At 43.4% G+C, this 22,894-nt stretch overlaps 1 protein-coding gene across 1 annotated transcript in view; it reads right to left on the bottom strand.

Moving 5' to 3' along the window:
- NMU (neuromedin U) overlaps positions 1-17,686 on the bottom strand; it is a 147,658-nt gene extending 129,972 nt beyond the window's left edge. Inside the window, exon 1 of the mRNA XM_074991817.1 lies at positions 17,552-17,686. Coding sequence (XP_074847918.1) covers positions 17,552-17,563 — 12 coding nt within the window. The 5' untranslated portion in view covers positions 17,564-17,686. The remainder of the gene's footprint in view (positions 1-17,551) is intronic.
- Between the last annotated feature and the right edge of the window lie 5,208 nt (positions 17,687-22,894).

A 22,894-nucleotide genomic window follows, 5' to 3' on the forward strand; every position in this document is an offset into this window, starting at 1 on the left:
CATATGTCTTGAAACACAAGTGAGATGAGCGTAACAACTTTCAATTATGTTTAAAAAGAATCTCCATCACAATCAGCATGAGGCAATCTTCAGAAGGGAACCAGACCATAAAATGGCGAGTTTATAATACTCTTAGGTGACACTCGTTAATATTGGTACTTTGACTAGAAAGAGTTTTCAAGACAGGATTAAGAAATGGTGCTTTCTTGTCTTATTTCTGATTGTATTTGCTGTATTGCTGTGAGACTAATAATTTAGGCTCACAGTGTGACTAGCCTCCCTCTATACATGAGGGTGATAAGGAAAGAAAACTATAAGAAGCCTTTTACACCCCAACAGCATGACTTCTCACAATTTCACTCCCTGCATGATCCACAAGGGGGTGACAATACCTCTGAGAGTAGACATTGTGTGCACTGGGGGAGTTTGCAGCTCTTTGCCCTCAAAACTGAGCCTTGAGATAGGAACAGTGCAAAGAAACAGCAAAACATCAGAAAAATAGGCAGGGATTTCAAATAGTAGCTAGGGAAATCAAATTAGGAGCTATGTACCTCATAGCAATCAAAAAGCTTGGATCAAACTAAAAAGACAAAAAATATGGACAAACTAAGCAAGGCAGAAAAAAAGAAAATAGGAACATGACAAACAGAAACCTTTGTTACAACATTTTTTCTTTTTTCTCTCTGGTTGTATTTTTGGAGCACTTTCCTACAAATACTTATGCATTTACTCGTGTGTTTGCAGGGCAAAATCCTAACATAGGAATCTCCTTAGTAAAGGTCCCTGTCTTTTAAATATCTGTAAAAATTTGGGTCATTATAAATAAACTTGGTGCATTATAAATAAGATTATTATTATTATTATTAGTGCTTTTTTTTGTAAAAAAAGAGGAGCCGGTACTCAGCCAGCTCCCCACCTCCCTCAGCTGAGGCTGCCATGGTGCTGGTACCGGCACAAAAAAGGCAATTATTATTATTATTATTTAGTTACATTTGTTGTCCTAAGCTGAAAGGCTAGCCATATTTCTTTAACATGGTCTAACAAGAGGGGATGGAAAAACTCCTTTGGAAGAAATTTTGCTGGTATTGTGTGACGCAGCAAAAACAGACCTTTCACTCTACCTAAAAAATCCAAAGACTATACACAAAATTCAATCCATTTTAAAATCTCCGTAGGTTGAAATTTAGCACATCCCACACCCAAGTATAATGAATGTAATCATATTAGTTCCTTCATGTGCTTTTGGTAGTCAACAAATGGCATAATAAAAATATATGTAATAAATCAGTATTTTGTGAGGGGGAGAAATGGCAACAAATCATGTGTTTTCGGGGCCAGACCTTAAGCCCATCAGCTTCAGTGAGCATGTCACAGTGATTGCTTGCACACTTAAGAGGATACTGTGCAGATATCATACCGATTTTGGGAGGATTTATGGTATGCTCAAGTAATTTTTTCAACTAAACGGTTATGCTTGTCCACCTTACCCTGGATCAGAGATTAGCATAGGGCTATTACTGTGCTTGTACAAGAAAAATGAAAGATTTTAAGTACTCCCTTATACAACACATTAAGGCTTTATACCATTGCAAATGAAAAACCAGCTGCTTTATATTTACTACCTATGAATTACCATGATAGCTTGCACCATTCAAACAAGACATTTTGGTTTAAAAGTACAATACAAGCTTTATTATCTGGAATCCCTAGTTTCCTGGGTATGCCAGATAATAAAATGTGCCAGTTATTAGAGAGGGGGTCAGCACTGGCCTCACTCTACCCTCTCCCCCATCCCCAGCTTGACAGTGGACAGTCAGCCCCAAGGCAGCAGGATATTAGCCCCCATCAGCCAACCCCAGCTGGGACACTGGCCCTGTGTCAGCTGGCCCTGGCCAGGACACTGGCCCCAGAGCAGCAACAATGAATTTAGCTCAGTCAGATTAATTCAGAATGAGGTGGACAGGAAAGAAAGACAGAGAAGCCAGTAAGAAATATTACAAATCACTTCACCGTTTCCAGTTTGTATTCTCTAAGGGCATTCTCATTAAAAGTTATTGCTGCCAAATGTTGTCAGCTTTCACCTTCAGGTCTGTGCTAATAATGAGTAAGTCCATTTGGAAGTTATTTACATAAATATTGTTCTCATGTTGCTACCATGGACAGCAGTTCTCCCTCGGGGTGTGGGAGGAGAAAGCCTCCTGAGACTGAATTTATAGAGCAGCCCAGTTTCATATCCCACTTAGAACCCAGGATAGTCACTAGAAATCCATCCAAGTACAGCTCCATTGTAGAAACTGTTTCATAGGTCTGGCACAGGCTGCCTTGTTGTGCTAGTCCTAGCTAACTTTGCAGAGAAGACATACCCTAAGATAGTGGGTATATCCTCAAGTCAGAATATCTTACCTGACTGGTTTCCTATCAATAAGAGGAGCAGGGTGGCAGGTAGCAGTGGTATTCATTTTCCAAGGAAACACTCTTTTAACAATGAGCAGTATGAATCCCTCTGCTGAAGAGCAAAAAGGAAAAAAATACAACCATTCATTACCATTTAAAGATCCAGTCAATCCATTTCTTTCTTGATAGTAATACACTCAAGTATTAATATCTCAAGCCCATTCAATACAAACATTTTTCACAGGTCGCAAATAATTTAGCACATGCATTTACTTCAGATCTGTCTATCACAGTGTATTCCCAGGGTATGCATCACAATAATACCGAAGCACTGGTTTACATTAAATGATTGACAATCAATTGACACTAAGTGATTTCCTGTTTAATGTCAATAAAAAAATCATTAGCCCCTGATCTAAATAGAACTTTATGTCAATTAGTTCACGTGATGCCAAAAATAGGCAGGAAATGATGTGCTAGAAGAAGAAGGATTTATATTTTCCTTTGTTTCCTGGCATGACAAAATGGACAATACCTATTAGTGGAAAATATACTACCAGCAAACCATTATAGATAACACGATCTGATTGTGCAACCATGGGAGCTGAGAACAAAACAAAGCATAGAATTCTAACTAACTGAAAATATCTCTTCTTAAGAGCAAGCCAGAAAAATTTAGTGACACAAACACACATCAACACACAAAAATATGCATCCTTGAGGTCTATGGAGTAAAGGAAATCCTTCAGAAACCAGAAGAACAGAATGAAATGGAGAATTTCCAGATGGAAATAAATCCTCAAAATTCAATTTCTGAAAAGGTTCAAGTTCAGAATGGCCCCACGTCTTTCCAACTTGTTTGGAACCAAAACAGACTAGGATGAATGAATCTCTAGCCTTGCTCCTCCCAAGAGTTTATCAAAACAGATTTTAGGAAGCCCAGTGCTGGAATTTCCCATGAGGACTTGCCTATGAGATAGCTCCCAGGCTTGACTAGAAGAAAGTTTTTTAAACAGACTCTCTCTCTAAATAGAAAAGGAATACAACAAGGGACAGATTCTACATGTTTGCTTGTGTTAACATCCTACTTAGCTCAGGTATATGAATAAAGCCCCTGCAAACTGTAAACATACTATTAAAGGCTATTCTCAAAAGGTGTTTCAGAAGACTCAGAGGAAATTCACATATTTCTGAGACTTTTAATGAGTCTTCTACGGTTACCCCATCTTAACAGAGCCTCTCCAAACAGATGAAAAAGTTCCATGTCAACAGAAGCTCTGAATCTGAATGGCCTATGATGCCGAAGAAGAAGATATGGAAGAACCAGGTCACCAAACTTCCCTATGCTGAATACAGGATGCCTGGCAAAATTACTGGTATTCAAGTGAGTTCAATAGCAATCTGAACTTTGCTGTACAAATGTTCATATTAACACCAAGTTGACCGAATCTCTGTTAAAAAGATATTGCATAGCTGGAGTCTTTTTTTACTTATCTCCTTATCTTTACGGTTGGCACAGGGAGAGGTCACATACACGCACGCATTCAAGAACTCTTTGGCTGCCTTCTCTAGTTCATCCAGAATTTGCACGCCTCTGAAGGAGAAACCTGCTATAACAATGCAATGGCCCTTTAAAAGCCAAGCTGTGTCTGATACACCTCCTCTGTTATTTCATCTAGGCTCCTTCAAGACAAAATGTTCCATGGCTGAAAGCCTCAAGAGAGGGCGTGAGATGAGACCAACAGAAGGTGAATGAGAGTCGGTGCCACAACCTATGTTCTGATTATAATGTCTTCCTCGCTGAAGTACAGTAAACATATTTCAAACTTAATCCAGTGGAAATTATCAATGTCTTTGTTAGAAACCCCAAATCATCCTTGGATCAGGGAGCTCTCTTTTCACATTGAGAATATGATTAAGATGCTTGAAAAAAATTACAGCAAGACATTACCCACAACATCTAGATAGTTCACATTTCCTAGAAACTGAATACCAGCACTGAGCTGAATGCATTGATAGACAATCTCCTTCTGGCAGTTTATGAAGATCAGGTATCCATACTGAAGTTACCAGTTTTACCAGCTGCACTTGATACTACTGATCATAAAATATTGTTTACTCCTCCCTAGATCTGCAAGAGGAGCGCAGGTGGTTGCCCTAAGACGTCTTCCCTCTTCTCTCAGATTTTTACAAAAGTCACACAGGACCATTGCTAGTCTTCCCCCAAGGAAGACTCTCATGCGAAGCTCTGCAGGGTCCCATCATGCCCCCTCCTATTAAAAATGCATATGTCAGACTAGTAGAAGGAACAGTGATAACACATAAATATAGTGTTTTCAGTACACACACAAAGCCAATCTGTTTCTTTCTCATCTGAGTGAGATGACACAGCCATGTACCTTTACCCAGTGCCTGGATCAAAATGAGTATGGGTGAGAGTGAGTGCACTCAGGTTCCTGGAGGGGCCTTATTCTAAGCCAATTAAAAGTAATGTGTCTTTCTGTTGATTTTAACATGCTTTGGAGAAGATCTTCAATTTTTTGTTAAACAGAGGGACTACTAGTGTTTTGGGGAATGTGGTCAGGATTATATCTGACTGTTTGAGGCTACTTTACAAATTGAGAGTCTGGTTAGGTTCCTGGTTGCTGAATAGGCAGGAAAATTGTCTTTTATTTGCACCAGGATAGGAAATGGTCCAACCTTTCCTATTAGATGTGGACTTCACTATGATTTGTGTCCTCTCTGAGTAATAACAGACTACTGCAATGTGCTCTACTTGGAGCTATATCTTAAATCCACCAGGTGCTGAAAATGATACATAATACAGCAGCACAATGTTTGCTGTGTAGAGTTAGGAATTAGGATTAGAATTAGGAACTGCTGTCCACAGTTTAGATCCACTCATAAGAGCTGAAAACCTGGTGGCAATAGGCAAGCCCCCAGATGATTTAAGAAAATTATTTCTCTTGTGAAGTCATATGCCAGTGGTAGGGATCTACATAAATTTGTCCAATTTTTCTAATAATTGTGGCTGGTTGTCTCTCACCTGATGATTTTCCTCAAAGGAATTTCCTGTGCTCAATCTCTCACAAAATGAAACACAGCAGTGTATTTTTCCCTGCCTGGACATTATTTCATTAGCTATTGCATAGCACCATCTGGTGGTCTTTTTCTATTGGTAATAGCAAACTTTTTTTTTTAATTTGCTTATAATACACACTGAAGAGTTTTATTTGTTGATGGGTATGTGACCTAGTAGTTTGATCACAAGCTTTCTCTAGTCTAGACACTAATTCCCACTTTTGCACTAGCAAGTCATTTAAATTCTCTACCTCAGTTTCCTCACCTGTGAAAAGAGAGTACTGCTGCTTGTCTGTCTATCACATAGTTGCTGAGAAGATTAGACAATGGGATAAATTCTACCCTTGGTTTCATTTGTGTTAATTCAAAATTGATTCAACTGAATTAAAATAGCAGGATTTGGGCCAATGTCAGTAAGGTATTATGAAAAACTCACCACACGTCCACACACAAAATGTGTTTTGTCAACAGTCTGTCAACAAAACTCAGCACTTCTGCCAGCAACCTTCTGCCTCACCCAGATTCAAAACAGTTCCTTTGTCAACAGATTCTGTCAAAAGCTATGTGGATGCTCTAGGGGGCCTTCCGTCAACAGACAGGGCTTCCAGGACACTGGGCAGCTCTGTCTGCTGTGCTTCTGGTTGCCAATCTGTCAAGAGAGCAGGTGGGCAGTCTGGCTGCTCTGTTGACAGAGCGGACCAGTCTTTCAATCTAGTTTACTGTATAGCCACACATTGTTGACAGATGTTTTGTCAGAAAATCTCTTCCGACAGAAATGTCTGTGGAGAGATGCTTCTAGCATAGCCACAGCCATTGATATTAGGCTGTACAGTCTGCTGAGGTGGAGAGAATGCCACAGCTACCTACTTACCTTCTATGTAGATTAATCATGGTAGAATCAGAAATAATGGAAGCCTTATATACATAGAAATCACACAGAAAAATAGGAATTAAAATAGAAATGCATTTGAGACACCTAGGAGTGTAGAATAAGATAGTGAACAAACATAGGTTTGCCACTTGCTTCTGAACTCTCAAAGCAGGGCCTCATTTTACTATCATTGTGCATCAGGGTTGGGGAAAACAAGTCGGAAAATTCAATGAAAGTGGCCTTACACATGCAAAAGTTTTGTAGCCACCACTGATCATCCCATACCTACAGAATAATGTGGTCCCATCAGTCTGAGCTTGCTTTGGCATCAGAACTGGCTTTCCACTGTGTACAAAGCATCTAGCAGCCAGCATCTCCCCGTTCCTCCTCCCCAGTGCTTCACATTTGTATATATCCGTGTCCACCTCAGTCTTTCATCACTCTGGAGGCTACTTAGGCTCTGCACATACTGCAGCACAATGTATGAAGTGCCAATAATACTTGCCACAACAGACTGAATCTGGATGTTTCCATGCTAGCCTTGCAATGGCATCTGCACGGGTATGAAAAAAGGTTGTGAAAAAACTTTTTGCCATTGCTTTCCAAGGGGTGGGGAAAGAAAGAAGTTCGCTATGAAAGGCTGATGACACACACCCAGAACCAACTGTGGCACTTTTTTCTCCTGTCAGACACTGGGAGCTTAACCCGCAATGCAAGGGGACAGGAGGAACTGTGGGATAGGTACCCACCGTGCATCACCGACAAAGTCAAAGCTGCCAACCTAATGGGGATGCACTCCATCAACTTCATGTGCCACTGTGGACATGCACCTCAACTTTACAAACTTGGGTGGTACAAAGGGGAAGAGGAATATCTCACAAATTAGTGCACTGGCCTTGTAAACCAAAGAGTGTGATTTCAATCCTTGTTGGGGCCTCAAATGTACTTCATGACAACAGCTTTCAAGTGCCAGGAAGCAGGAATGATGTAGATGGTGCAAGGTTCTGCTGTGAGTGCAGGAGACTGGACTCAATAACTTCTGGAGATCAGTTCCAGGAGTTAAAAATCAGCTTTAATAAACTTGGCCTAATTTTGTAGTGTGCCTTAAGACACTTACAATAGGTGCTAGAGCCTTGGTTAGAATTCGGTTCCCTTCTTTGGTCCACTAGAACAAACTGCTTCTTGTTTTCACTTTATTTCTAATAACAAACCCATGCATGCTTTCATCTGTAATATACAATTACACTTAGCGCTGATCAGCACAACAGAGTGGAAATGCACAAACAATTACATTAACATTTCCCTTCATGTCCCTTGACCAAACACATTTAAATAAGAGATGTGGTCTAAGCACAAGAGTAAAGGTTAGTCTGCAAAGAAGAACTGAAACAACTACAATTATTTTAATTCACATGTTTGGTCATGTTAGTTTAAGTATGTGCAAGGAAACACTTATTCTGGAATGAAACCATCCTTTTCAATTTACATTATGTCATTTGTAAATTTTAAATTTTGTAAATTTTATTCTGGAATACTGCTGTCCACACACAGACTTGGACCAACATAACTAAATGTGTGAATGAAAACCTCATTTGGTTTCAATTTGTGCTAGGAATTCCTTTAATGCTAGGAATTCCTAATTCATGATCTGTCTCTGACTCTGGGTTTCTTTATAACCTTGGGCAAGTCATTTCACCTGTCTTTGTCTCCGCTTCCTCATCAGTATAATAGAGATAATAATGACCTGCCTCACAAGGATAACATGAACATTAATTAGTTTATGTAAAATTCATTGAAAATGAAAAATGCTATATAAGTACAAAATATCACTATTATATTTAGTGGGTCTGTATATTCAGATTCCATAATCCAACAAGGCCACAAAATGCAGCATTACATCACATTGTAAGTTTTGGCCAGCGACAGCACTGATCATTATCCACTATATAGATTCATGGGTCTGTATATTCAGATTCCATAATCCAACAAGGCCACAAAATGCAGCATTATATCACATTGTAAGTTTTGGCCAGCGACAGCACTGATCATTATCCACTTGGTTTGTTCTTCCATTGACTAATTTAGTCCTTTATAAAAAAAAAAACAAAACAAACAAAACAAAAAATTCTGAGGTGAAAGTATTATACACTATAATTAAAGAACAAAACCCAGAAATAGATCTTTCACTTAAAGGTTAAATGGAAACAAAATTTCCACTACTGCCAAGCTTGGTCTGCGTGCCAAGGACCACAAGGCAACCATTTGGTAAGATAGCATTCTTTACTTTTAAAATGTGCCATAAATTCTATTAGAGCAAGCATAAATAATTAAAGTTAATGCCTGGAAACTGGCACCAAGTACCGGCAGGATGACTCAGTCTCTTGGATTTCCATTCATTATATTCAGCTACAAAAGCTAGAAGTTATAAAATATGCATGAATAAATTCTATTAAGTATTAACACACTACTTCTTTAAATGTTCATTCTGACCCAGGTGATACAGTTTTTCTCTCTTCAGGCTTCTTTTTATTTAAATAACCCAAGATTATTGTGCTGCCTCTAAGGATTAAACAAATTACCATCTTAAAAATATATAACTGAACTCTCCCACCTTCCTAGGCATAAAACTTTGTAACTATGAAGTTTGTTTTCTGGCATCAATTGTTACACTGATTAAGTACTGCTTGACTAGATGGCACAGACTAACATCTTCAGCTTTCTCCTTTATTTTTAAACATTTTGAGCCTGTCTTCTCTCAAAACTAAGTCATGCCAAACTGAACTAAACTTTATCTGCTGTGAAAAATTCCCTCTTTAAAGGAGGCATCTTCATAGCCAGAAAAAGCTAGTAGAGGCAGTTTCTTGACCTGACCTGACTATTTTAGGATTTGGCAGTATCCAATTACCTTCCTCCTAAAATTAGTAGCAATTGCAAACTTCCCAGTCAACTCCAAGGAGCATCTGACACTTCTCCTTTTGCAGGGTAAAAACACTGCTTGATGGTGAAGAGGGCTTTATTCTGATTTTTTTTTAAGATTTCATTTATTTATATCTTATTTTAGGTTGACTTCTTAGAGGAAAAAAATCCAGACTTTAAAGAAAATTAATGCATTCATTTTAATTGCTTTCTATAGAGTATATAATAGGCCAAGATTTTTTTTGAAAATCCTTGCCATACTTAATCACTGCCACCAAGATTTAAAGTGACCCAGTTCTTGTTTTTTAAACAAATACAATTTGAATACTTTCTTAACCATGCCATCAGTTTATACCAGGGTGGCCAAATGGTGGCTTGCGAGCTGCATGTGACTCTTTTACAGTTAAAATGCAGCTCGTGGAGCTTCCCATGCTTTCCTCTCCATTCTCTGTGTATCTGATGGGGCATAGGAGCTGAGGAGCTTGGCCTTCTGCTCTGTGGCAGGGAGGAGGGGCTAAGGGCTTCTGCCCAGTAGGAAGGGGATGTCTCAGGTCTTCTGTCTTGTGAGAGGCACCTGCAGGGGCATATGACTTCTCCTTGTGGAAAGGGGATGTCTTACACATCTGCCCTGTGGGAGGTGCCTCCCATAGAAGCGCCATTTATAGGGAGCTGGATACTGCAGGAATGGCACCCAGCCTACTTAACAGGTCCTATTAATGACAGGTGACTTCCCCCCTCCACTTTTTCCTTCTTCTTCTCCCCCCTCCTGCTATCTATCTATTCACCCTGTATTCTCATTTTTGCTCCAAAATCCAATGAAGTGGATCTTACCCACACCAGCTCATTACCTAATAAATAAAATAGTTAATTTATAAGGTGCTACAGGACTCCTTTTTTATGAGCCACAAAGGAATAACATTTACGATATAGGCTCAAATCCTGTGATTTTTTTTCTAGTTGTAAAAATCTGAGCAAAGTTCAAGTATGCTATCCAATGTAAAATACCTCTTTCATACAAGAAAAACATATAATTGCACTGGAAGTCAAGGGTAATTTTCAAAAGCACCTACATGATGAAGAAGTGTAAGTCCCATTTAGCACTTGAGACCAGATTTTCAAAAGGTATATAGTCAACAAAAGATGTAATTAATAATACCCTAACTCTTAGCGCAGCACTTTGCATCATTAAAGCTCAAAGCACTTTACAAAGGAGATTAGTACGATTATCATTATTTTAGAGATGGAGCAACTGAGCCATGCAGAGGTGAACTGACTCTTTCATGGTCACACAGCAGATAAGTGGCAGATCTGGGAATAAATTCCAACCCATGTGAGTTCAGTCCAGCACTCTAGACAGTTTTCCACACAGTGGCACCTACGCTGCCAGGAAAAATACATAATTGACATAAATACTTTTGTGATTCTACTATCATACAAGTGATAAGTTGTCTGATAAATTATCTATGCTCTGTAGAAAATGTACTTCACTACAATGGAGCTATTTTTCCTATATACTATGGGACAGATCCAACTTCTACTAAAGTTAGACAGAAAAGACTCCTATCTATTGCAATGGGTAGGGGCAGGGGCTTGTTTCAGGGCCTTTAACTGTAACATATCTACAAGATACTATTAGTAGTAGAAATCACCTGAACGTGGTCTATACTACAAGGTAAAGTCAACCTAAGTTATGCAACTTAAATCATGTAGCTGGAGTCTAAATACCATAGGTTGACTACGGGAGAAATTCTCCCACTTACCTTAGGGTGCTGATACTGATAGAGTACCAGAATCGATGGGAGTGCTTTCAGCGCTTGATTTAGCAGTCTTCACCAGGCCCACTAAATCAACCCCTGGTGAATCAATCATTGCAGTGTTGATCCAGAGGGAGTGCGACAAACACAAATATATAGCATAGTCAAATGACAGACATATTCTCAATCCCCACGTTATATTAAACCTACAACAGAACAAAATGAAAACAAGACAAAAGAAGAAAAATACCTACCAACCCTGTCCAATCCATGTATTTATTTAACTTGATTCTAACATGTTCATCAGATCCATTTTCAACAAACATAACTGTGTTGCATACTACAGCATTTCCTCTAGCACAATTATACATCAGCTACGTTTGCTGCAACCTCTTGCTTTTGTTTTTCATTTGCATTCTAGGTAACTGAAACAGAAACAATTGTAGACAAATCTGTCTGAGGTGGTATATGAAAAACGTGGCAAGAGGTACAAAGGTATGGTATGAAGCCAGTTCAAGTTCAAACCAAAGTTGAGATACTCTTTGGCAACTGTCTGGACTGAGTTACCAGCACAGAAATCTTTGAATGATCAGACATACTTTAACTTCTCCACCTGGAGTCAGTGTCTTATGAAACATATGGGCTATGTTTCGAAACACGGCATGCCGGCACTCCAAAGTCTGACACTTTGAAGTTTTGGGAAGTAAAGGAACTTCGAAATAGCATGGGCACTTAAGTGCCTATAGCTATACGGCATGCCTGCACTTCAAAGTCTGACACTTCAAAGTTGCCATGGGGGAGAATTAGCCTAATGAAGTGCTGCATATTCATCGCAGCACCTCATCAGTAATCTCCCACCAGCCTGATTACCATGCCCCCCTCGAAGAAGGGGGCAAGTGTAGAAACAGCCATGGAAAAGAGAATTCATAGCAGTTTGGAAGTGGACCCACAGCACTAATCACCACTTTGATGAAACTATAGGAAAGCCCAGGGTCAATACAACTGATTTTAGATATATGTAGTAAGGCCTGCTGACTGCATGATCACCATTGCTAATGTACTGGGCAAGTCTGTCTTATGGTTTCTTGTTTTTTTGTTTCCACTGTTCTGTTTATTTGCAGTTACATATGTGATAATGAAAGCATTTTAGAAGAGACTCCCCCCAGTTTTGCCCTTCTAAGTCCCAAGAGCTGATAAGACTTTTAAACTATCTTTTTATTTCTTTATTCCATTATTCAATTCCCCTAGGTAGACGGATTCTTACAGAGTTTCATCTTCAACCTCTTGCAATAATAAAACAGAGAATGAGAGGCACTCTGAGTCAAAGATATTAATAATACATAAAAAGGTAGATGGGCAGCTCTATATTGCTGTATGTGACTGGCAGGCACTCTGTTTTGAAGGGAACCCTGCAAAGTCAAAATATGCATAAATGACTTACATAAAGTAAAGAAGGGAAGGGAAAACATTATTTTTAAAAAGGTAGACTATTTCTGACTGACATGAATTTATTGAAATACTAGCCATAGCAAAAAAGTTATAAACACACCATAAAATCCCAGATTGTATTTTCCTTGGAAAAAAATACAAATAAAAAAATGGTGTACCAGGCCATTCCAACTCTGACTTTAGTCCAAAACATTCTAATTATTGTTTAAATTAGGTTCTTTAACAAGTTTATTACAATCCTCTTATTACCATATTTTCAGTGATCAGTCTGTAGCCTCTTAAAACTCTGAAACAGTGTCTCTTCTGGAGCAGGCACCAATGAAAACAGCAGTTAATGTGTTTCTCTTAAACAAAACTGTGTATAAACTTCTCTTGTAACTTTAGAACTGTCTCTCCCTGGGCAGAATTGTTGAGTACAAGTTGGAGTGCAGGATCACCGATCTTCCAGGACCAGAGTCCTGAAGCTGCAAGGGGCAGGAGCCAGCTAGATGAGCTGCTGGAGCCTGTGATAGGGCAGCCACAGCTGGGCTGGTGGCAAAGAGGGAGCCAGCAGCATCCAGGGATTCTCAGCCAGGAGCAGCGGAGAGTTCGTCTTGCCTCGGGAGCAGTGGTCCCGGCTGGGAAGCCCAAACCAGGGAGTGGTGGTTGTGGTGGCTCATGGCCAGGGCCTGGCAGAAAGCTGCGGTGTGGGGAAGCTGGGAGAGGAGCCCAGAAGCAGGGGCTAGAACGCCAGTGGGGGACATTGACTTTCCCTGGTCCAGCAAAATCCCTGGTCTGGGACTGCTCAGGTCCTAAGAGTGCTGGACCAGGGAGGTTCAACATGTAGTTTGAAAAAGAGTTCAATGGCTTGAAGAAGGGATCATCATCCAAAATGGAGTGTGCATCACACAGATTTCTTCAACTCCAAGGTAGAAGGATGGGTAGAGCTCCAGGGAGGTGGGAAAATGAACTGTGAACTCCTTCAGTGAAAGGTGTTCTCAGTGGCATCATGTACTCCCCTCTGTGTTTCGAGTAAGGGGGGAATCTCTGGGCCACAGAGACTTTCTAAGTAACATTTAGCCAGACAACCCAGAAAGAACTCACCCTCCTCCCTGTCTTGAGGATATGGGAGGAAAGATCATTTGCGTTCATTCCCAATACCACACTTGCTATTTACAATTACCAGACGAGGCAGACATTTTTGTTCCTATGAAAGGAGCAGTCTCAAGTGGCTGAGAAATGCCTCAACTAATCAAGTAATGCATAACTGCTCCTGGGAGGGGAATACTTCTTTTTGAACCAGGAGCAATCCACATCCTGGACAGGTTGGGGGCTAAGGCATGGAAGTAATTTGGCATAAGTGAGTATGACACACCCACAAAAATAAATAAATAAAAGCAAGGAAATACCAAGTTGTAGGACATTTCTTACCCATTCCTTGAATAAACTATGTGAGCACTAACTGACAGTGACAGACAGGCAATTTCATAACTAGATCCCTTTTGCCTCCAACAGATGAATTATATGTTTTGCATTTGAAGCCAAAATACTGTTGCAGAATTCCAACAGGAATAATACTAATCTCCATCACAGAGTAACAAAAAAACTTTTTATAATTACAACTTCAGTGATATATTCACTGCTAACATATGTACATAGATAAAGTATGCAGTTTGTGAGGAAGTCAGAGGTCATAATTTGCATGTTTATCCTTGTGTAGTGGTACAATGAAACATATTTTAATAGACCATAACAAAAGAAACATCAGAGAGGTAGATGAGTTAGTCTGTATCTTCAAAAAACAACAAGAAGTCCTGTGGCACCTCATACTAACAGACATTTTGGAGCATAAGCTTTCATGGGCAAAGAACCGTTGCATCTGAAACCCCTGCCCCTCCCCCCGCCCCTAATGCATCTGACAAAACGGGTCTTTGCCCACGAAAGTTTATGCTCCAAAATATCTGTTAGTCATAAGAAGACACTGACACTTTTTGAACATCCTGCTGATCATACTCCAGAGACACAGGACTTGCCTGATCTCACTCTGGACAAGGGCAAGAAGTTACCTGATAACATCTACTCTTTCATTTCAGGAGGCTGATGACAACTGTTTTCCAGAAAAACAAAATATTAATTTTCAAAAACAGAACTGTCCAACTGAAGCACATTTGTAAAAAGAGAATGAAACTAATGGCAGTGGGAAAAAAACACTGTGCTGCTTCTAAGTGAACCAAAACAACAACAGTGGATAAAATACTAATTTCATTAATGAATAAAATGCAAAGTGCTAGTGTTGCCTCCTTCTTAAGGTGGCACAGTGGCAGTTCGTGCCCGGTATGCAACACTGGCCCAATAACACACCAAAGCTGTGTCTACACGTGCACGCTACTTCGAAGTAGCGGCACTAACTTCGAAATAGTGCCCGTCACGGCTACACGCGTCGGGCGCTATTTCGAAGTTAACTTCGACATTAGGCGGCGAGACGTCGAAGTCCCTAACCTCATGAGGAGATCGGAATAGCGCCCTACTTCGACGTTGAACGTCGAAGTAGGGACCGTGTAGACGATCCGCGTCCCGCAACGTTGAAATTGTGGGGTCCTCCATGGCAGCCATCAGCTGGGGGGTTGAGAGACGCTGTCTCTCCAGCCCCTGCGGGGCTCTATGGTCACCGTGTGCAGCAGCCCTTAGCCCAGGGCTTCTGGCTGCTGCTGCTGCAGCGGGGGATGCATGCTGCATGCACAGGGTCTGCAACTCGTTGTCGGCTCTGTGTATCTTGTGCTGTTTAGTGCAAGTGTGTCTGGGAGGGGCCCTTTAAGGGAGCGGCTGGCTGTTGAGTCCGCCCTGTGACCCTGTCTGCAGCTGTGCCTGGCACCCTTATTTCGATGTGTGCTACTGTGGCGTGTAGACGTTCCCTCGCAGCGCCTATTTCGATGTGGTGCTGCGCAACGTCGATGTTGAACATCGACGTTGCCAGCCCTGGAGGACGTGTAGACGTTATTCATCGAAATAGCCTAGCCTAGACACTAGCCTGGATACTTTCCCGGTTCTTTTGGCCAGGGGTCCATCAGGAGGTCAAAAACTATTGTAGTTCCCGCCCCGCGTGCCAGCTTGCTGCTCCCCCGCAGGTCCCTAAGGCCCCGTTAATCCCGATGCCAGTGGTGGGGACCCCGTTCGAGCGGGTGGCCATGGATCTGGTGGGCCCGCTCCCTAAGAGCGTGGCCGGGTGCAAGTTTGTGTTGGTCCTCGTGGACTATGCCACCCGCTTTCCGGAGGCCATCCCACTGCGCAATATCATGGCCCACACCATCACGGGAGAGCTAATGAAGATCTTTGCCCGAGTAGGGCTGCCACGGGAACTTCTCACCGATCAGGGAACCAATTTTACATCCCGCCTGATGAAGCAGGTCTGTGCACTCCTGGGGATTAAACAACTACACACCTCTGTGTACCACCCCCAGACGGATGGCCTGGTAGAGCGCTTTAACCGCACGCTGAAAGAGATGATGCGCAAATTCCCACCAGAGGACCTGCGCTGGTGGGATCAGCTGTTGCCTCCCTTGCTTTTGGCCATCCGGGAGGTTCCCCAGTCCTCCACGCGTTTCTCTCTGTTCGAGTTACTATATGGACACTGCCCCCGGGGAGTACTCGACCTTATGCAGGAGGTCTGGGAGCAAACCGCGTCCCCCTCAAAGGGACTAGTGCAGTACGTCTTCCAGCTCCAGAAGCGCCTGGAACAGGTAGGGGCCCTCACAGAGGAAAACCTGAGAACTGCACAGGCGTCCCAAGCCCGAACCTACAACCAGGAGGCGCGGAGCCACAGTTTCGAGCCAGGTGATCGGGTCCTGGTCCTGCTACCCTCCAGCGAATCTAAGTTGCTGGCTAGGTGGCAGGGACCTTACGAGATTATTCGAGCCGTGGGGCCTGTCACCTATGAAGTTTACCAACCCAACCGCCGTAAGAAGACGCAGTGATATCACATCAACCTCCTAAAACCGTGGCGGGACCGGGAAGGCTTCATGATAAACCCCTGCCCCCCGGACCCCGAACTGGGACCCCAGGTGCCTCATGGGGAGGAACTGGCACAACCGGCCCTCGGGGCAACGCTGACAGAAGAGCAACGGAAGCAGGCCCAGTGCCTCCTCCAAGCGTTCCAGAATAACTTCACCGCCCTCCCTGGACACACCTCCCTGGTCTGCCATGTCATCTGTACGGAACCTGGGAAGGTGGTTCGCGACGCCACGCGCCCACTACCCTTCCGGATGCGGGAAGTAGTGGAAGAGGAGGTACGGGCGATGCTGGCCCTGGGAGTGATAGAACCGTCCCAAAGTGAGTGGCGCAGCCCCGTGGTACTCGTCCCTAAGCCCGACGGCACTCGGAGATTTTGCATCGACTTTAGACGGGTGAACGCGATCTCCAAATTCGATGCGTATCCAATGCCCCAGGTCGACGAATTGTTGGGACGTCTGGGGGCGGCCTGCTATTTCAGTACCCTTGACCTCAGTAAGGGGCACTGGCAGATCCCCTTGGCACCTTCTTCACGGGAGAAGACGGCCTTTGCAACTCCATCAGGCCTGTACCAGTTCACCCGTATGCCCTTTGGTCTCCACGGCGCCCCGGCAACCTTCCAGCGGCTTATGGACCATCTCCTTCAGCCCCACCGGGACTACGCCGCGGCCTACCTCGACGACATCGTTGTATATAGTCACCACTGGGAGGAACACCTGGACCGGGTGGCAGCGGTCCTTAGGTCCCTGAGGGCAGCAGGCCTGACGATGAACCCGAAGAAGTGCCGCATTGGATGGAAGGAGACGACTTATCTCGGGTACACTATAGGAGGGGGCCAGGTAAAGCCCCTCATGGACAAGGTGCAGGCCCTACCGACCTGCCCTCCCCCCAGAGCCAAACGGCAGGTATGACGGTTCTTGGGACTGGCAGGGTACTATCGACGCTTCATCCCGCAGTTTGCTTCAACTGCCGCCCCCCTGATGCAGCTTTTGACAAAAGCCCAGCCGCAAAGGGTGGTATGGACCGCAGCTACAGACAAGGCATTCCGAACACTGAAACAGTGCCTAATGCAAGAACCTGTCCTCTACAGCTCCGACTTTACCCGTCCATTCATCCTGCAAAGTGATGCCTCGGGGGTAGGCCTGGGGGCTGTCCTATCCCAGGAGATTGACGGAGAAGATCATCCGGTGGTCTATATAAGCCGGAAGCTTTTCCCGAGGGAACAACGCTACACTGTAATAGAAAAGGAGGCCCTGGCTGTGAAGTGGGCCTGCGACGCCCTTAGATATTACCTGTTGGGCGCCCCCTTCACCCTAGTTACGGACCATGCTCCTTTACAGTGGCTGTCCCGAATGAAGGATACCAACGCCCGAATTATGCGCTGGTATTTGGCGTTACAACCGTATGCCTTCGATGTACGTCATCAGGCAGGTAAGGACCATACAAATGCTGACTTCCTTTCCCGCCTGGGGGAGATGGAGGAGTCTGCCCCCATGGCACGGGAGACAGACTTGACGGGGGGGAGTGTAGTGAGTCAGTATGGCCTCCTGCTGACTCAGAGGCAGAGGAGGCTGCGCAGAGGCCCTGGTGGGCGGGCCCGGAGCCAGAACACCAGTGGCCCGCCCCTCAGAGGGCGGGGCTCAGGGCTAGAAGGGCCAAGGGCAGGGCTCGGGACCCATTAAAGCCTGGGCCTCCGGGCAGGGAGGAGGCTCCCGCTCGAGCTCCCCGGCGCCAAGGGCAGAGGGTCTGTCGCCACCCGGCCAGGCTGGAGGAGCTAGCCCCCAGCGGCCCCAAACAACCACGGATCCAGATGCCCCAGGGGGACTACCCGGACTTCCCAGACCTGCCAGGACTCCTACAGGCTTAATCCCAATCTCCCTTTGGGCAATATTTGGGTCCTCAAGAGGGCTAAGGGGAGGGCCTCTGGCCACTTAAGCTGAGCTTCCTGGCAGAATTTTGACAAATGTCTTTTCAAAGTCTGATTCCCTCTTTCCACCACTCCGCTGGCCTGCGGTCTATATGGAGTGTGGTATTTCCATGGGATCTTGAGTCCATCTGCTACTTTCTCCACACATCGAGCTGCGAAATGGGTTCCTTGATCTGATTCAATCCACTCTGGGGGTTTGGGGGACTATCTCCTTTAAGATTTTAGCGGCCACACAAGTCCCGGTCCCGGGGCTGACGATAGTGGGGAGGGTCTTCCTGCTTGGGTCTTCTTGCTGGGGGGTTATTTTTTTGACATACCATACAGTCTTTAACCACCCGTCTGGCTTCATTTCTCATTTCATTTCCTATAAAGTACTTTTCTAATAATCGGACCAGGGCTTCCTGACCTGCATGCATTTCTTGATGCCTTCTTGCAGGTTCAGCTGTAACTGCTCAGCCAACTGCTGTTCTTGGGCGGAGTATTCTGGCTTTTCATGGGGATCTGGGAGGGTGGGGATCAGAGGCAAAAGAGCAATACCCTCTGTGTTCGCTACTCGTTTGGTCTCTCGGGCCGCCCGAGCATTACCTCTAGTTACATCCCCATCCCCACTTTGGTGAGCTTGACAATGGACAATAGCTACCTCCTTTGGTTCCTGTATAGCCTGGAGGAAAGCCTGGATTTGTTGTCCATATTTGACGGGCTCCCCTTGAGCTGTAAGCATTCCCCTTTCTCTCCAAATTCCAGCATGGGCGTGTGCTACCCCAAATACGTACTTAGAGTCTGTTCAAATTGTAACTCGCAGACCCTTAGCCATTTCCAGGGCTCAAGTGAGGGCTATGAGTTTTGCAACCACTGTTTCAGTCACTAATGGATACAGTCCAACTGAGGGGGCTATCCCCAAATCATGGGAAACCCTTTCCCTATATGGAGGGGGTGTGGGTGCAGAAGCCGATGGGGGGTCCTGGTGCCAGTTTACATTAGGCTTATTTACAACTGATTGTACTGCACATGATAATCTTACATCAGGCTTATTTACAGCTGGTTGCACTGTACACGGTAATCCACACATTTCCTGCAGGTCTTGGCTATTTCTAAGATATTCAAAACATTGGCCACACATATGTTCTTCCCATTTACCGGTACATTGTAAAAACAAAAGCAGCTGCAATATGGTGTTATAATTTAGGGATCCCTCTGGTGGCCACCGCTCCTGCCCTTCTAGGTTATACTGTGGCCACTCTGCTGTGCACAGTCTCCTTAATCTAGATTTGGTCATAGGGTCCCCCCCTATAATTTTCCAGTGTTTCAGAACACAAGCCAAATGGGTGTTGTCCTTAGGGGTATTCTGACCCTGACCATCCCTATGGGTACTTTGACCCTGACCCATAACCTTTGCCCCAGACCTTAATATCTGTCCGGCGTCCTGGAAGTCCCTTTCACAAAAAGGGACTGGATCTTACCTGTCCAGAGGTCTGGCTCTCGCCGCTCCACCCTCTAACTTCAGTTTCAGAGGTCCGGCTCTCGCCACTCCACCCTCTGTTTTCTCGTTCTTCCACGTTGCTGCGTTGCACCGTTGTGTCATCCCCAGCAGGGGCTGCGGAATCCGGACGCTGAGTTCCCCCGGTAAAGTTACCAGTGTGCGCACTGGAAGTCCGACACCGTCTCCCGCCATCCCCGCCAAGAGGCAAGCCGGGCAAGGCTTTAATTTAGAGTGCCCACCCAGGGACGCCAAAACTGTTGCCTCCTTCTTAAGGTGGCACAGTGGCAGTTCGTGCCTGGTATGCAATGCTGGCCCAATAATACACTGAGAGTGGAAGAAGAATCTTTATTTGGCATGCCAAGTAAGGCGCAGGGTGATCTCTCCTCAAAGCCTGTGCACCTCACAACAAGAAGCGAGCTGTACTTATACCTCTCTCCTCCTTTGTTCACCCCCCCGGCAACAAACCAGGGGAGAGTTTTCTCATGCTCCCTTTATCCATTCCTCCAGCTCAGACTGAATTCCTACTGCTCATATGACATTCTGCTCTGGTAATTTCCTATTGAGCAGGAGGTAAAGTACTAATAGATTATTGACAGCGTATAAGTTACAGGGAGGTGGAGTTATTCAGTCGTATAGAACATGAACAGGATTTCAGTAACAAAACAATGCTGAATTTCATGAGAAAATTAAGGAGGATTCACTAACAATGCTAAATACAATATTGAACCTCATGGGAACATCAGTAAGCATTCATTTACAAAACAATGTTTCTATGGCTACGTCTACACGTGCCCCAAACTTCGAAATGGCCACTCAAATGGCCATTTCGAAGTTTACTAATGAAGCGCTGAAATGCATATTCAGTGCTTCATTAGCATGCGGGCGGCAGCGGCGCTTCGAAATTGACGAGCCTTGCCGCCGGGGGTCTCGTCCAGACGGGGCTCCTTTTCGAAAGGACCCCGCCTACTTCGAAATCCCCTTATTCCCATGATGGGATAGACTGCATGATGGGAATAAGGGAACTTCGAAGTAGGCGGGGTCCTTTCGAAAAGGAGCCCCGTCTGGACGAGACCCCCGGCGGCAAGCCACCTCAATTTCGAAGCGCCGCTGCCGCCCGCATGCTAATGAAGTGCTGAATATGCATTTCAGCGTTTCATTAGTAAACTTCAAAATGGCCATTTGAGTGGCCATTTCGAAGTTTGGGGCACGTGTAGACACGGCCTATGAGAACAGAATATAACAACGTTTCCCCTGCCAACAGCTAGTATGATATTGGCATAAACAAATGCACGATATTGGCAATGGGGAAAAGAAGAAGCCTTCCAGATGCAATAGTATGGACAATTTTTTCTTCTCACATAGGAAACTCAATCCTTGTGCCTGTTAATTGCTGCTAAATCTCACTGGAAATCTTCACTGATGAGTATGTAATAATACTGTTTGGGGAAGTACATTAACATAACAGCACCTATTGTTTGCATGCTTCATCAGCACTCAGTTATCATTCTTTCTGCTCTCTTTTTCCTTTTCCTTTTTATAAATAATACAATGAATATGATATTCAAATAGAGAAAACCACATACATACCATGATTTTATTTATGGTGTATTTTTGCTGTATCGCAATATCGTACTATTATATTAACTATTCTCACAATTGTTGCAGGTAGTCAGATTCCTATGGCTTCTCTTGAATTTGTTTGTTTAAATAAAACTAACCACATTAAAGCAATATGATCTCTGAAAACTGAAACTTTCAGAATATTCTTCTAATATTTTCAAATTGCAATGCATTGCACTTGCATAGCTCTATTATTATTAGGTGCAAGAGAATATCAACTTGCTTTGTCTGGGCAAATATCACGTATTGACTTTTATATGATGAGTACTGACAAAGACATCAGGGGAAAGAATCTAACCTTTTTATACACATTCAGAACCATTATTTGCTTCCATAAGAGTAAAACAGTACATTGCAGTCTATCTTTTCTCTCTGTGCTTTTCCAGGCCATACTGGTAACCACAGCAACATCCAAAACCATTTTTAGGCTAGAGTCTAAAGCCACAAAGCTTCCCACAGATAATCTATAATGTTTCAAAATGGTCAATGAGTTCCACTACTCCCCCATCATCAACAGAGACAAATAAAGGCTGTTACTCAAAGTTCCCTAGAGACGGATTAAGCAACAAACCTCACAACCTGGCACATCACGATAGATGTCATCATTACATCAGAAATTCATGGCCTAAACAGCCTTAGAAAGCCATGTAAAGAGACTGCTAGCATTAGGCAATCACCCTGTGAATTAAGACTTACTACCTCATGGTATATACCTTGTAAATATTTTTAAAATAAAATGAGACCCAGAACCAGCAATAGAGAGAGAGCTCTTTATTTAAAATCCCTCTACTAAAAGCATTAAAAACTTCAGCTTCAGTCCTAGAAGCTTATATGCCAAATTGTGATGCAGCTGCCAATACAAATTTGATCAAATGTCTTTTCTGCTGTAACATTAGCAGTCAATGCACCACTGTATTATATTGTTAGATATGACTCTCAGAGGAGTTCTAATTGAAAATATAAAGAAACCACTGCACCAAGCCACACTATATGTTTCATAAAAAATAATACTTTGTAACAGCTTACATCAGGTGCCTTTTTTCTTCATCAAAATACCTGGCCACTGGAACCTCGTATCTGCATTATTTTTAACATATAATCATGTATTTTTTTACTACTCTAATACTCTTGATTATATATTCAGAATTCAGTCCTTGTAAAGAATTTGCACAACAATTTACAAATGAATTAAATATTATAACATTAATTGTTCAGAGATTGTTTAAATGGACATTTTTTTCTTCAAAGACGTTAAATGTATTTATGTATTTTAGGAGAGAATAAATTCAGTTGAAGAAACTATTTCTTTTTCCCTACATTTTTTTTCAAGTACCTCTTTGCTAGAAGTTCCACATCAGGTTTATGTATAAAGGAAGCAGGTCAGTTTGTATTAGTCAAAAGGCAGATTTCCTGAAAAA

The sequence above is a fragment of the Carettochelys insculpta genome, chromosome 4, assembly GCF_033958435.1.
Source record: "Carettochelys insculpta isolate YL-2023 chromosome 4, ASM3395843v1, whole genome shotgun sequence".
NCBI lineage: Eukaryota > Metazoa > Chordata > Testudines > Carettochelyidae > Carettochelys > Carettochelys insculpta.